The 16879-nt window shown below is 37.7% G+C and overlaps 1 protein-coding gene across 2 annotated transcripts in view; it reads right to left on the minus strand.

The window, feature by feature from the left end:
* Positions 1-169: 169 nt before the first annotated feature.
* Positions 170-16879, minus strand: part of trip13 (thyroid hormone receptor interactor 13) — a 29493-nt gene continuing 12783 nt past the window's right edge. For both annotated transcript variants that reach the window (XM_052016240.1, XM_052016238.1), the window contains exons 7-14: positions 13999-14071; positions 13669-13732; positions 11401-11487; positions 9419-9525; positions 4838-4991; positions 4588-4700; positions 3767-3836; positions 170-2768 (exon numbers count right to left, since the gene is read on the minus strand). In XM_052016240.1, the coding sequence (XP_051872200.1) occupies positions 2652-2768; positions 3767-3836; positions 4588-4700; positions 4838-4991; positions 9419-9525; positions 11401-11487; positions 13669-13732; positions 13999-14071 (785 nt within the window). In that variant the 3' untranslated portion in view covers positions 170-2651. The remainder of the gene's footprint in view (positions 2769-3766; positions 3837-4587; positions 4701-4837; positions 4992-9418; positions 9526-11400; positions 11488-13668; positions 13733-13998; positions 14072-16879) is intronic.

The raw sequence follows: 16879 nt of genomic DNA on the forward strand, positions 1-16879 counted from the left end.
TTAAAGATCTAACCCAAAGAAAGCTATATCCTAAAGAAAGAATCAAATTCTAAGCAGCAATATAGTGGATTAGGCAGCTGGTTTCCATTCTGTTCCATTTGAAAAGATTCTCATTGAAACAGAGTTAAAGAATAAAGATGTATGCCTAGCCAAATAAACTTACGCTGCATTTTTTTGTCTTTTTTTATTGATATTCTTAATTTATCAAAACATATTGGAAAACAGTCAGATGCAAAACATGCAATCAGAAACATGCTAAGAGCAATCATCTCAACACCTGCTAACATTCTGTGAAAACACACCCCTGAATATCTTGAAAAATAGTGTATTAGTGGAATAAATGGAAGTTAATTCCCACAACATTGCACATAAAAAATTACAAGTTAACTTGTTACACAAACAGTCCTTCCCAAACATACCACAACTTGTGAAAAATCAAATTTCCCACACACAAAAAATATTCAGTTGTGGAAAGTCAAATCAAATTTTCCATTTTGAAAATAATTTATTTTGTGAATATGGCTCTGGTTCCCCAACATAATACTGCATGGATAAAGACAGTTTATGTAGTTTCACTTTATCGTCTTCAATTACATTTTTAATCATGGTACCACCATATGATCAGACAGTATAACATGTATCAATAATTAACTTACTTAGTACAAAATGCAAGTAACATATCAACATTTTTGGCAACAATTTAAAGATAAACTGTGAGATGTATAGAAAGCTTGGGATAATTCTACTGCTTATCCTCAAGAAATTATCTACTTTAATAATGTCATTATTGCATCATATTTTACAAGTAACAATGTACAAAATAAAATACAGTGATCCTCAGAGTGAACATTTGTATAACAGAACAACTGGGATTATCCCTTCTTAAAAATACCTCAGTCACAACTAAAAAAAAATTAAATTACATGAAGAACGTGTTGGGAGTCCTTTGTTTTTGGGTTTAAGCCTTCTTCAGCTAATTATTGTACCATGAATACTTAAATATAGTCAGTATGGTAAAACATGTAGAAAATTCACCTAAACTTTGTTATAAAACCTCACATCATTCCTTGATATTTTACAATTTTTTCAAGCATATTCCCAACTCAAGTTCAAAACTTGAGAACATTTTAGTCAGTCCAGATTTTGCACAAGAGTTTAAATATAAACAGATTTTATTAATTAAAAACACCCCTCACCTCCCCGAATGTCATCATCTCTATTCTAAGCATTATGGTTATGAGATTACTACTCAAATATAAAAGGAATAGAATCTGCCGCTTGATTCAATGTGCTCGAATCCTTGAAAAGATTCATCAAGTTCAAGTTCAACTACAGAAATCACTTGGGATTTCCTTTGGTGTGAATATAGAGGAAATCTTGCGCACTGTTCATCAAATTATGTACTGTTAATAATGTCAGCAAGCCCCTACAAATTATTAGAGAATCTTTCTGCTTATGGGGAAATGGGACAGCCAATCTCTTGGAGGCCAAATGAAGAGCAATCTCTTGGAGAGAAGTCAGTAGGGAATTCAAAAGAAATTTCTTTACCCAGAGAATGACTGAAGTGTGTAACATACCATCACAATGAGGAACTGAGATGGGTATTATAGATGCACTCAATAGGATATAACTGAGTAAAGAATAGGATAGTCTGATAGGGTTGGAAAAAGGTTGAAAAAGACTCATGCAGAGCATAAATATCACCATAGATCAGTCTGATCAATTTGTTTCCATTCTACATGTTCTATTTAAGTTCATTATGCTGCAGCACATCTTAAAAATATATACCTAAGAGTATATAATCTTAATATTATTGACCTGGATCAGCTGTGATATGCAATACAGAAGTGCAACTTACAAGTTATTGGAGATGATGGCATGTCATGGCCCTACCATGCAAGTAAATGTATTATAAATTGATAGCTGACACCGCCTAATGCTTGAAGTAGATATTCAATAGGAAAAGAAAAACAAATGTTGCTCTAAAAACCACAAGAAAATGTTTTCCTGTTCTGTTCTCACTATTGAAGATGACTTTTATTCACACTGGATCTCTTCATCCAGTTAATAAAAGTAGAACCAGATATTAGATAAAATATGAGAGTTAATGTGTGTAAAAGCATCTTGCACTGTCATTGCCTGAAAATACAGAACACTTTTTTAATCCTTGGCCAAATTTCATCATGGGCTGAGTATTTGCAACCAACAAATTCTGTTCCTTTAATTTTAAGGTAGTAATTAATACATGACATTGCTGAATGAATGTAGATGAGTACATTAGGCAGAAAATAATAGAATGAAATGCTGACATGCTGGATTGTGCAAGCTCATGCAGAGAACAAGCACCAGCATAATAAATTACTGCTGCCAAATGGACTGTTTATGTGTTGTAAATTCTATGTAGCTTTGGCAAGTGTGGCAGATGAAACACAATGATTAAAGGAAAACTTCTGGGTATTTGGCTAGTAACTGCAATATGGGTTTGAAAAATTATCACGTGCAATTTCACAGAAACATTGTTTACTAGTGTGGAAAGAAACAACATACATATGAATCATCAGTCACCTCTACTGTAATACAAAATAAAATGGTGCTTATTGAAGGCAATATTACCAATTCTTAAAAATTATGCCACACAAATATATTTGTAGTCAAGGAAAGCACTCAGCCTTGCTGTTAATATAGTTTAGTTTCTTCTTTTCTTCAAACTGCCTGTCCACCACCATGGATAGAGCTTCAAGGAACTTCTCCACTGTTACGGATGATGACTGAGAATATAGTGCAAAATAACATTGCAAAAATGACTCAAAACAGTTCAATACAGCACATCTAATAAACATAATTACTAATGGAATGGAGAGAATAATTTGTGATTTATCTTCATAACGACATATTAAATTTTGTTTAGTTTTTGTCTGGCAGGAAGTATAATGTATATATTGTGATATTTTTAAAATGGTTGTGTACAAAATGCTGACCCTGGAACTTTTGAAGTGAAACTCATCCTCATAACACTGGTCGATTTTTAAAATCTGAAGCAAGCACTTGTTTAAGGACAGAAAATTGCAGACATGCCATTGCATACTAGTTGCCAATTTTCAGAGAATCAGTATACAAAAGGAACATCCATTTGAAGTAGTTGAGGTGGATATGATAATGACTCCTTACAAAAGGAGTAGAAGATAAATTACGAAGATAAAGTACTAAGAGCACGTCACAATTCTCAGTAACGCTCCTACGAGGCAAGGTCACACAACATAAAGGGCTTCACATCAAAATTGACAATACAGCTGAGAAATCTCAGTCCACCTGTATTTAAGATCCATGAACCCTACCATCACAAATATTTTTGGTTGCTTATTCTGCTCAATTTAATGTCAAAGCAAAATTGCAGTGGTAATCAAAGAAAATATTAGAGATACACAGCATGACAAGCAGGATCTATGCAGAGAGAAATATAATATTACAAGTGGCTGATCTATTGCCAAAATTCAAAACATTAACTGTTCATCTCTCTTCAAAGATGTTGCCTGACCTACTGAGTAATGACAACATATTTTGATTTTTTTTTCCCTCCCAAACTTCCAGAACCCAAAGTATTTTGCTTACATCAAGGTAGCAAACAGAAGGAATCATTCCCTGGTCAAGTAATACCAGAGTCAACTAAATCTAACTGCACCCACATATGAGGTAGGGGTACGTATGTATATTTACACATGCATGCATGCATCCACAAGCACACTCATGAATGGCTAAAGAAACCTACCCGAATGAACAGTGCATGAGCTAAGAAGGGTAACTTTCGCAAAACTCGTCCGCTAAGTCCTTCACTTTTCCTAAATTTCACAAAAATGTGGAAAAATCAATGAAAATTTAGATTCAAGGTAAGTGTCAGTCCTTACATAAATGTTGATGGCACATTAATCATAAAATCTAGAACCAAGTTGTACATTCCTTAGATATAATATCCACATTGTATAACAGCATCTTTTTGTGGGTCATTTAATAATAGAAGGGTAACAGCTATAATATTAGTCTTCAAACTCATGGATAGCTTGATATCAATGTTTGAGAGAGAAAAACGAACAAAAAAAATCACTGTGGTGTGAAGCTTCAATCACAACATATAATGCCAATGCGGCAAAGCAGTGTACTATAGAGTGATGTAAAGTTAATTCACATCTCGTGAACCTCCCAGTATAGGGGAGTGAGAAGCCGATGTCAGACATTTCCATATTTGGATGTGTAAGGGGAAAGTCATAAGACAAGTGCAGAAAAATGTTCAAGCCTCACACCACAGGTTTTAAAATGGAGCATTTTTCCTCTCATCCACAAATGATACCTGGAAACAGAAGGTAAGGGAGAAAAGTATACAACACATACTAATCACTTGATAGCTTTTAGAACCCAAGCAAGAGCCATCAAATAATTTCAAATTATCCTGCTATCTTGTAGTATCTTAGCTTTTCTTCTATTAACACCAAACATAGTGAGAATTAATTGGAGATGTATGTAGTCTTCACACATCTATCATATGGCAACTAAGTAGTGAATAATACCCAATGTACATCAATACATGGAACTCACGCTGCAATATTCTTAAGTGCCAAACTTAACCTTGATACATCATTTTCCAAGAAACTGATCATCTGCAATTCTCTCAGGGTCAGCAGTTGCTGTCTGGGGTAGATGATCTGCCGCTAAAAATAAAAACCAGAAATTAAAACTCCGTAAGGTAGTTCATCTTACTCTTATGGTCTACCCTCCAAAAAGCAGCTCATTTTGCAATCTGAACATCATGACATAACATGTTTCACATCAGCTATGAGTACCATACCTTCATCAGTTCTTCTAAACAAGTGAGGAAGATTTTAAAGATGGCTGCTGCAGATGGTGGCCCAATGTATTGCTTGATATCTGCTCGGTCCACAAAAGCCAAATCTATCTTTTCTGTGATATTTGACGTTGTTAGAATTACCACGTTAGGAAATCTGAGCAAGGGAATGAGGGTGGGGCAAGAATGTGGAACATTTAAGAGAGAAATGAACAACTTGAAGAACAAGAACTTCATTCGCTTAATAGTGCAGAGAGAGAACTTAAACAGAACAAAATTGTGGTGTACTGGCCACAAAGATTGCACATCAGCACAATTTTACCATTATTTGTCTTCATCATCCAAGTCAGCTGAGAGAGGGTGAAATGCACACAATGGGTCAATCTTTACCATAATTACCTTTTTTGTTAAAATTGGCTATCGAGATATAGTATTTAACTTAGTTACAATGCAATTGATGAATTTCACCTTCTTTTAATTCCACTTTCCATAGTTTTCATACCTTTTCAGCTACTTAAGAAGCTTAAAACACCAAGAGCAACTTTTACAAAAGTAAAAGACATCATAACAATTAACAAAAAGATTAATTTATAAAGCATTTATTCAGAAGTAACTTCACACCTACGTTCTTACATGGGCACCTTCAGGGCTTCAGTCATAAACCATGCACATGCACGCTAAATCTTTCTTTATTGGCAAATATTCAAGTGTCTTTTCACCACTTAACTCTTTGCGCTGATAATCCCTCACTCACATGATGTGGTTTCATACCAAAATTCATTAGACGTGACCACTAATTTTTGTTTCCCCAGAAAAAAAATCTTCACTTACTTAAATATACATGACCAAAGTAGCCATATACAAGGGCCATGAAACTAAAGTTGGTAAGCCAATTTTTAGATAAGGATCTGCTATGATCCAATTTAAGATAGGCCATTCAGTCCTTAAACCTAAACCATCTCAATCTTTTTAATCAATATGGTAATTAATTTCTTTCTTATTCCTAATCTCCCTCCACTACCCCATCCCTCAATCACCACCCTTGCCGTACACTAAAGAGTGATGGACTGTAGGATCATGCTGCAAATCTCCACATGGCAAGTTTCCAATCTCTGTTCAGTCACCAAAGAAGCTAGGTACTGCAGTGTTCGGAAGCCAAAATTAATTAGCAATTTGAGTGAACTACACCTTCTAATTATAAACAAATCATTTATCAATTTGCCTGTCAACATTCTCAGTTAAGTCAGTAAGCATTGTGCAAGAAGATGCATGATACAGTGAAGTAGCAGAAGTAGTAAAATATATCATTTAACTCCTCCTCTATTCAACTCTTGATATCATCCACTCCAAAGACTGTTTTGTGTTTCAAAACCCTCTTTCCAGTAATTGGCAATATCAGCTAATCAAACACTGAAGTTAAGTTAATTTGATCTGTAGTTTAATGATGTCATTCAGCAGGTACTGTAATTGGTTCTTAAAATAGATTGTGTATTTCCTATTAAAATAGATAACCACTTGACAATACTCACATTAAAAAAACTGCTGTATCATGATTTTTAAACTATTACTGATAAAGCCTGATTATGTATATTTAAACCGAAATGGAAATAAAATCAATTTCAGTGCTTAAAAAGATAAACTTACTATGTATTTTACTCTGGCAATGAATTGAATTCAATTATTTAGAAGTAACAGTTCATGATGTTTGGAAATATTAAGTCTAAATGGTGTAAAATAAGGTACAGATGATAGCAGTTAAAAATGCATGAATAAAAAAAAATCTCCCTAGACCTGTGTTATCTCAGTAATAGGAGGGTTAAAGTACAATTCTGTGATTTGTCTATGTTGATTCTTGTTGGAGCATTAGGATTGGAATGTTCAAACGCAAATCATACTGCAGTTACATTTAAAAGCTTCCCAATAATCAATTTCACCTAGCCGCCAGTACTTAGCTATGCAACTAACACACAGGACTTCAGTATTTAAAAAGACAGTTGGTAAGAAGTCTCGTCAGACTGCTACAAGTGATGTAATGTAGAGGATGGCAGATTATTAGGAGCGTTAGAAGCATGCCCCCAGATTCACCAACTGGGATCCTGATATACGAATGCATGAAATTCACTCCTGAGGAGAGGTCAGATGAATGAGGCTAGTAGGCCTTTAGTGCTGGCAGTTAAGTTCTGCCAGGTATACCATACCAGAAACATCAACAAATGCCGTAAGTATCATGACTTCACAAATTATATGAACACTGTCACCTGGTCTTCAATTGCCCTGCCATTAACTGACATACTCAGAACCTCTGGACAGTTGATAGATAAGTGAGAGAGAACAAGTTGGAGGGTTATAGGGAATGGGAATGATGGAATTGCTCTGCTGGGAACTAGAATGGATCCAATGGACTGAACAGCCTCCTTCTGCATCATAGTAAGTGATGCTGCCCTGGCAGATCAAAACAGGAAGATAGGCCACTGTAGGCATGCTTAGAACACAGAACAATTACAGCACAATTCAGGCCCTTCGGCCCACAAAGCTGTGCCGAACATGTCCCTACCCTAGAAATTACTAGGCTTACCCATAGCCCTCTCTTTTACTCAGCTCCATATAGCTATCTAACAGTCTCTTGAAAGACCCTATCGTATCAGCCTCCACCACCGTTTCCGGCAGCCCATTCCACGCACTCACCACTCTCTAAGTAAAAAAAAAACTTACCCCTGACATCTCCTCTATATCTACTCCCCAGCACCTTAAACCTATGTCCTCTTGTGGCCACCAATTCAGCCCTGGGGAAAAGCCTCTGACTATCTACCCTATCTATACCCCTCATCATCTTATATACCTCAATCAGGTCCCCCCTCATCCTCCGTCTCTCCAAGGAGAAAAGGCTGAGTTCTCTCAACCTGCTTTCATAAGGCATGCTCCGCATTCCAGGCAGCATCCTTGTAAATCTCCTCTGCACCCTCTCTATGGCTTCCACATCTTTCCTGTAATGAGGCGACCAGAACTGAGCACAATACTCCAAGTGGGGTCTGACCAGGGACATATATAGCTGCAACAATACCTCATGGCTCCTAAATTCAATTCCACGATTGATGAAGGACAATACACCATATGCCTTCTTAACCACAGAGTCAACCTGCGCTGCCACTTTGAGCGTCCTATGGACTCGGACCCCGAGATCCCTCTGATCCTCCACACTGCCAAGAGTCCTACCATTAAGACTATATTCCGCCAACATATTTGACCTACCAAAATGAACCACTTCACACTTATCTGGGTTGAACTGCATCTGCCACTTCTCAGCCCAACTCTGCATCCTATCTATATCCCTCTGACAGCCCTCCAAACTATCCACAACACCCCCAACCTTCGTGTCATCCACAAACTTACTAACCCACCCCTCCACTTCCTCATCCAGGTCATTTATAAAAATCACAAAGAGTAAGGGTCCCAGTACAGATCCGAGGTACACCACTGGTCACCGACCTCCAATCAGAATATGACTCTTCAACAACCACTCTGCCTTCTGTGGGCCAGCCAGTTCTGGATCCACACTGCAATGTCCCCTTGGATCCCATGTCTCCTCACCTTCTCCATAAGCCTCGCATGGGGTACCTTATCAAATGCCTTGCTGAAATCCATATACACTACATCTACTGTTCTCCCTTCATCGATGTGCTTAGTCACATCCTCAAAAAATTCAAACAGGCTCGTAAGGCAGGACCTGCCCTTAACAAAGCCATGCCAACTATTCCTAATCATATTATACCTCTCCAAATGTTCATAAATCCTGCCTCTCAGGATCTTCTCCATCAGCTTACCAACCACTGAGGTAAGACTCACCAGTCTATAATTTCCTGGACTATCCCTACTCCCCTTCTTGAATAAGGGAACAACATCCGCAATCCTCCAATCTTCCGGAACCTCTCCCGTCTCCACGGACAACACAAAGATCATCGTCAGAGGTTCCGCAATCTCCTCCCTCGCCTCCCACAGCAACCTGGGGTACACCTCATCCGGTCCCGGCGACTTATCTAACTTGATGCTTTCCAAAAGTTTCAGCACCACCGCTTTTCTAATATCTACATGCTCAAGCTTTTCAGGCCACTGCAATTCCCCACTACAATCCCCCAGATGTTTTTCCCGTGGTGAATACTGACGTAAAGTATTCATTAAGTACCTCCGCTATTTCTTCCGGATCCATACACACTTTCCCACTGCTGCACTTGATAGGCCCTATCCTCTCGCACTTCATCCTCTTACTCTTCACATACTTGTAGAACGCCTTGGGGTTTTCCTTGATCCTGTCCGCCAAGGCCTTCTCATGTCCCCTTCTGGCTCTCCTAATCTCTTTCTTAAGTTCCTTCCTTTTAGCCTTGTACTCCTCCAGATCTCTAACATTACCTAGCTCTCTGTACCTTTTCTGCTTACCTGTTCTGCTGGCAGAGCATTGATTACTCTGTGTCAAAACACATTACCATTAGAACAATGGAGAACATCTTTAAAACTAATTATTAGAGACTGCAGAGAAGGTTATACTATATGTGGCTTATTATCCGGTTAAACTGTAAGAGTTATGTTTACCTTTTGATCTGGTCTATTTGTGTCAATACAGCATTAACTACTCGAATGGCATCAGATGGCTCTGTGCCAGCCTTTGAAGTATTCCTGGCTGCTGTCAAACTTTCAACCTGCAGCATGAGGGACACCAAGTGAATAGATAATCTTGCTGTAAACAGGTCATGATCTAAATCTTCAAGAGAAATCAAACAGTTGCTCTTCCAAAAATATTGGTATTGGTTTATTATTGTCACTTGTACCGAGGTACAGTGAAAAACTTGTCTTACAAACAGATCATACAGGTCAATTCATTACACAGTGCAGTTACATTGAGTTAGTACAGAGTGCATTGAGGTAGTACAGGTAAGAACAATAACAGTACAGAGTAAAGTGTCACAGCTACAGAGAAAGTGCAGTGCAATAAGGTGCAAGGTCACACAAGGTAGATTAGTTAAAGTTATTAATCAAATTCCTCCTTTGGTTAAAGTAAAAATATCACAGGAACTTTAGCACAATTGTGTTAATAGATTTAATTTTATTAAATATTAATGGTTTCATATCCTTTGATAAAAGAGCTCTGCTGATAATGACACTTCACTAAAGAGTCACAGAAGGGCAGCAATATCTCCTATTTATTTTTTTATATAAAAGGTAAGGGAACAACATATTAACAAAGCAACTAACAGAATTCTATGAAAGGAAAACAAATTCAAAAGCCCTTTTAGATCCCTTCAGATTCCCAAGGATTGTGAATTAGACTTTGAAATCCATGATCTAGAATGGATACCCTGGATTTATTAAAAAGGATTTTCTTTTTTTGTTGTTCCCAGTGACGATAAACAGCAAAAATCAAGGGTTAGCAACACAAGCACACAAAGTGGAAAGCAAAAAGCAGACAAATAGTGGTTGCTGTATATTAGATGGTAATGTTAAATTCTTGGGAGTAGAATGAAAAACCATAAAAATATGAAGTTCCTCCCTAACTCTACAATGAAGCATATTCTAGTTCATGTTATCCATGTTACTAGTCTTTGTCTATTGCCCTTGTCTAGCAGTATATTAAAATTTCCTTTGAAGCAAGCAAAGGATTAAGAATACTTGGCCTGTTGAGTCTGTTCATTCATCTTATTGAATCTTAAGAAGTCTGCACCTCAAATCACTTACCCACATGCAACAAAAATCCATCAATCTCAGCCTCATTTAAACTTGAATTTCTGTCCTCTGTTTTCTTAAATATTCAGCGTACCTACTGCCATCACCCACTCAGGCAGTGCATTCCTGATTCTGACAATCCCCTAGGTGAAAAGTTCTTCATCAGATTCCCCTCTTACCCTAAAATTTTGCCCCCTAATTTTAGATACTACTTCTACGGAGAAATGTTTTCTATCCACCCTATCTATGCCCCTCACAATTTTGCATACCTGTATCAGGTCCACCCTCAGCCTCCTCCACTTAAAGGAAAAGAAATCCAACCTCTATTCTCCATTTTCATTCCACAATCAATACCTCAAAGCAGGGCAAGTGCTTACTTATCTCAATGCTATATGCAGGATCTTGCCATGTCCAAATCAGCAGCTATGCTTGTTTACCTCATTGTAACTACACTGCAAAAGTATTTCACTAGTCACACAGCCAGAGGTCAAAAATTTTACATAAGTGCAAGGAACTTCACAAGGAACAACGTGTAAAATTGTTAAACTAATGCAGCTAATGGAACAAAGAAATTAACAACATACTTCATCACCAATGACTATAAAAGTGGCTCTTTGTCGGTAAAAAGGCAGATAATCGTGTTTAAGCTATATTTGCATAAATAAGATTTAGAAGACAACTCACAGATTTTTTAGTACAGAAGTACTTGGACATCTGCTCTGGGGTGGAACTTATGCTCCTGTGGAGTTTCTTTCCATCTTATTTCATCTCAGAGCACTCAAAACAAAAACAATCCAGAAAATATCTACGCAAGCTAATATGAAATTCTCAGTGGTACCATTGCATCATCTTACCTCATCAATTAAAACAAATACAAGGGATTCTGTATCCATTATTAAGTCCCGAATAGTTTGAAACATCTTTGAAACGAGTTTTCCACTCTGTTTAAAGATATTTTAAGCAAAATTCAGTTAGTATTGACACACATCACTGTTGTTAAAAGAAAGCAATGATTTCACAGAATAAAAAATCAAGGGGTAGAAGTTAAACTGTATAGTGCATCTTCATGATGTGTTACACATCCTCATTTGTGCACAATTTTGATCCATTCCTGTAATATTATTTCATACCTCTTATGGTTCCTCATTAAATCACACAAGTTTGTACACACATCCAAAATACGCAGCACTAATATCAATTCTCATTTGATGCTCATTTGACATCTGATCAAACACATTGGTTGCATACATAACCCTAACATACAGTGAGTGACACATACAGGAAATCAGCAGATTTGTTTCAACATAAATGAGAAGCATCATGTTATTTAATGGAATACTTCATTACTTACAAGGTTATGGCAATTGTCATGTACTCTACATCATGACAGTGATGACACTTTGGAGCTATCTTACAGTTATGTTCCCTATTGAAGGTGAAAGATGTTATCTTTTTGTTTAGATATTCATACATTAATAGTAGCTCTGGTGGTGTGATTGGTGGCAGTGCAATTCTGGTCCTCCCGAGAAAGGATTCCGAGTTGTTGCCATTCCTCAGATGGACGTCAGCAATTGCAGTAATTTGCTTGAGGACAGATTGCTGAGATCTGCAAAGTCCTCACAACCATGGAATACATGACCATTATAGATGTCGCTCCAGTCCTGATGGCAAAAGTCAGAGCCTCCATGGCAGAACTCATACGTTCAATGGCTTCTGGCTCTGCTGCAGTGCAAGATGAGAACGTAAGCCAGAGGGTGTAATGTAGTTGGGACTGCCTTTGCAATCCTGAACTGGTCACTATTTCCATACTGGGAAGGATAGGCTCTGGGGTCCATGCAAATCCAGGTGCTAGGATTAGGATATACCTCCCTCATGTTTCTCAAAATCCACAGCCTTTCAGGTCGGACTGCAAGTGTCCCAGGATTCATGCCATTCTTTCTCAAGTCCTTCAGAGCACAAGTGGCACATGGGCTACCCTTTACCTTGTCTTGGCTGCAGTTCACTTGTGGCTGATAATACAGCAAGTACAAACCCTGACAATAAACTGCACTCTACTGTTAGCAGATTGCAAAATCTGAGCTGGTGGATGGGGTGATGGGACATCTTCCTCATTTTCTGGCAGCGCATATGCATGTATTTGTTTGATGATAGTGCTAGAGCAAATGAGTGCCAGATGGGATGGTTGATTGATGGAGACTGTTGTTAGGCAACTTGGTGTGGTGCATGTGGCAAGTTGAGAACATAGTTACCAGCAGAGGAAGTTTTTTGTTTTTAAAAAATGTGTTCAGTGACTTTGGCCATTTGTACAAAGTCATTAAACTTCATTCAGCAATGGGGCCAGGTTGTATATAGAGAGAATCTCTCCATTAAAGAGTTGTAAGCGTGATTTCAAACAGCATCAGTTACTTTTAGTTGGTATGTGGGATTCCTAAAATTGCTCCCTATTATTGTGCGCTAATGTGAAAATCAATATGTTGGGTGTTGCTTAAACACATATTTGCATGAACTGTACACATAAATTTCTAATGCGAATGGCACCAGGATAAACCAACAAGAGTCCTTGCACAATGTCGATTTAGCACATGGTCTCTGGTGCAAATGAATTACTACCTCAAGAATGATAGTATTTTCTAGCTTAATAACACAGGCTACGTTAAAGATTTTAAGCTCAATTCCATTTTTATTTCATTTGATAACCTTAGCAATTTAATCTGTTTACCATTCCAAAAGTTTTTCTGACTGACAATGCATTTAGCCATTACTAGAAACTGCTAATGGTTTAATAATGCTATACTTTATAGATAATTAGGCTCAACTGTTGTGTGATGCAATTTTTTTGTTGGTTCATTCAAGCCATATGAAAGAGAAATTAGACATTAATATCAGCTTAGAATTGATAATATAACCTGTAGGCATAATAGAGTTAATAAACTTTCATCAGTAATTATGTTAAATAATTAGCTTTTGCGATCAAGATTAAGAATATTTAGCAAAAACAATTTAAAACAAGATTCTGGGATTGAGAAGTTGAGGATTTAAAAATTGCAATTTCTTTTTTACAAGTTCATTTTTCACAAGAAAATAATCTGAAAGATGTGGAAAAAAGTATTAGGCATATTTACCTCAGAAAACCATTTGGAGAAGAGACTATGGCTGTTGATTTCTATTAGCTGTCCATACCGGTATCTGAAAGACACAGTTGCAATAACATATTTGATTTTATTGGCCCTCTAATATTTTCAACAACTGATGAAAACATGAAAAGTTTCCACCTCTCTCACATCATCCACACGAGCAACTTTAAGTTAAATATGGCTTAACAAAATACCAGTCATGCACTTCACTTCCAGTAGTTTTATTTTTAAAGATACCAGCTAACAAATATAGAATATTACAAAAATTTATTAAAAATAGCTTAATTCAATGTGACATTAATTTTGTGGATCTCTCACCGGTGAGAAAATCGAATAGTAAGTTTTTGAGCCAGTGCTTTACATAAAGATGTTTTCCCAGTTCCTGGAGGACCTATTTTAAAGAGAGAAAACAAGATAGTCTTAACATTTCTCTTGCTGTGACTACTGCATTGTGATCTGGAATGCAGTGCACAAAGAGGTAATGGAAGCAGATTTAATAGCAATTTTCAAATGGGAAATGGCAACACATTGGAGAGGAAAACAAAAGTGCAGAGGTAAGGATAGGAGAGGGTGTGGGACTTAATACTACTGGGACTTACTACAGCAGTTGGTCTCAGTAGCCATCCTGCAGTACAGTATGATGCTACTTGAGACAACCAAACCTGGAGTGACTTTTCTCACTTCCCTCCCAGCCTATTTCATCCTGCTAAATGACCATTCTTCAGGTCAGCATGGATATGACTTTTGGCAAATATCTGCCATGCTATCACAATGAAACACAATCCCCTGTATCTATTCACATATATTTTAAAGTAGTAGGTTTTATGCAGCAATCATGAACGTGAATTCTGCACAATTTTCCTCTTACATCAGTGAAACAAGCTTAGGTATTTTTCTGTAAGCCGAGTTTTTAAACACTATTTTATGTAATGCTTTAAACAACCTTGGCCATTCTCTTGGACCATGATCCAATAAGCAAAGAGCACATTTAGCTCTTCTGTTTAAAGCACTCCACTATTTTCTTTTCACCTTTAAGAGACAATTCTCCAATTTTTCAAAGTCCCTGTGTTCATATGGAAGATATTTCCTGCATTGTTCATGTGAATCTTAAACTGCATCTAAAGTAGATAGTTCGAGAAGCTATTCTATCATAGAATGTAAATACTGTCCCGAACAAACACCGGGAAGTACTGTAACAGTATTGTATCATATAAATTTTTGGAATACCTTTCAAAAAGGCAATCACTTATTAAAATATTGTTTAATTTAATTAAAATAACTTCATAGTAAATAGTAGGGTACTAAAACACAAGATATAACATTGACGTACAAATCTAATTATCTTGAAGTGTTTGACACAAACGTCCTTTAATTCATCATTCTCAACTACTTAATTTTCTATTTTCCACTCCAATTATTTTTCCTCTCCTGTTTTACATCATTGGCTGCCGATGATTTCCACAGTGTAGACTTGCTGTTCACCAGATATCTATTCTTGCATATTTTTCCAATAAGAATTATTGAAAAATATCAGGAGCAGGAACCCTAGCTGTTTTTACTATTCCTAATCAGGGGTTGAAAGAAAAAAAAACTTATAGCATTCAGTTTTGAACCTGTTTCTTTTACCCAATTCCATCTCTGTGGTTACTGCAACTGAGAAAATACCTCCAAAAAACTGTCATCCATCAGATTACACTTGGTAGTAGTGCATTACAATTTTTAATCTCACACAATACAGACTTTATCAGCAAGTGTGTGGAGGACTGTGTACCAAGACAACAATACGGGTGTTCCCAACAAGAAACCATGGATGAAGCCAGGAGATCCACTCCCTACTGAAGGAGAGGACTGCTGCACACAAATCTGGTGATCCTGATCTGTACAAGAAAATCGAGGTATGGCCTTCAGAAAGCTATCAGGGATGCCAAGAGGCTAATACTGACTCAAAATAGAGTCCCTGACCAGCCGTCAGTTATGGCAGGGCTTACATGGCCATAACAAGGCTACAAGACGAAGTCGGACTGCATAGCTAACAACAGCGCAATCCCTTCCTGAATGAACAACGTATTCTATGCAACGTTTTGAACAAAGGGGAAGTGGATTGTCACCATCCACCCCGACAGCCACCAGCGCAAGCTGAACCTGTGGATCACACTGGAGGACCGCAAGATCAGTCCTTCCGGAGAGTGAAACATGAGGAAAGCACCTGGCCCAGATAGTGTCCCAGGCCGTGTGCTCAGATCTTGTGCTGATCAACTGGCCATATTTGTGGACATATTCAACCTCTCCTGCTTCAATCTCAGTGTTCCCTCCTGTTTTAAGAAGGCACTATCATCCCGTACCAAAGAAAAGCAAGGTAATATGCTCAATGACTACTGACCAGTGGCTCTGACGTCCACCATCATGAGTGCTTTGAGAGGTTGGTCGTGGCTCGCATTAACTCCAGCCTCCAGACAACCTGGACCACTTGCAATTCACCTATCGCTGAAACAGGTCTACAGCAGATGCCATCTCCCTGACCCTACGCTCAGCTCTGAGGCAGCTGGACAGTAAAGACAACCTACATTAGGCTATTGTTTATGACTACAGCTCTGCCTCCAATACAATAATCCTAAGCAAGCTTGTCACCAAACTCCGAGACCTAGGACTCAAACCCTCCTCTGTAACTGGATCCTTGACTTTCTAACAAACAGACCGCAATCAGTGAGGATAGGCAGCAATACCTCCGGCACGATTATTTTCAACACTGGTGCCCCACAAGGCTGTGTCCTCAGCCTTCTACTCTACTTCCTATATACTCATGACTGTGTGGCCTGTTTAACTGAGAGCAATGATGAGTAAATGAAGCTGCTGTAGGTCATGATCACCAGTTATGAAGACCTCAAGTTTACAGAAGGTACACCTCAGTTCAGTGTAATCATGAACACTACTGAGCTTTCTTAATTCTGTTCTTAAACATTTATGACTCCAGATACTCTGTAGAGTAACAGAACACCCTATTAATATTTAAGCACAATCCATGGAAGGTCTGTAACCCAAATAAAAATAATTCTTTAGATCAAACACAGGGTGGACTTTGCTGAAAAAAATAATTGCATGTGAGCTGTGCACAACATTATAAATGCACATTAGCAAGTAACATAGCGTGGAAGAAATAGCCCTTGAACTACAAATCACAAGTTACTTGCCAGTTTGTGTC

Source organism: Pristis pectinata, chromosome 5 (genome assembly GCF_009764475.1).
Source record: "Pristis pectinata isolate sPriPec2 chromosome 5, sPriPec2.1.pri, whole genome shotgun sequence".
In the NCBI taxonomy this organism is placed as follows: Eukaryota; Metazoa; Chordata; class Chondrichthyes; order Rhinopristiformes; family Pristidae; genus Pristis; species Pristis pectinata.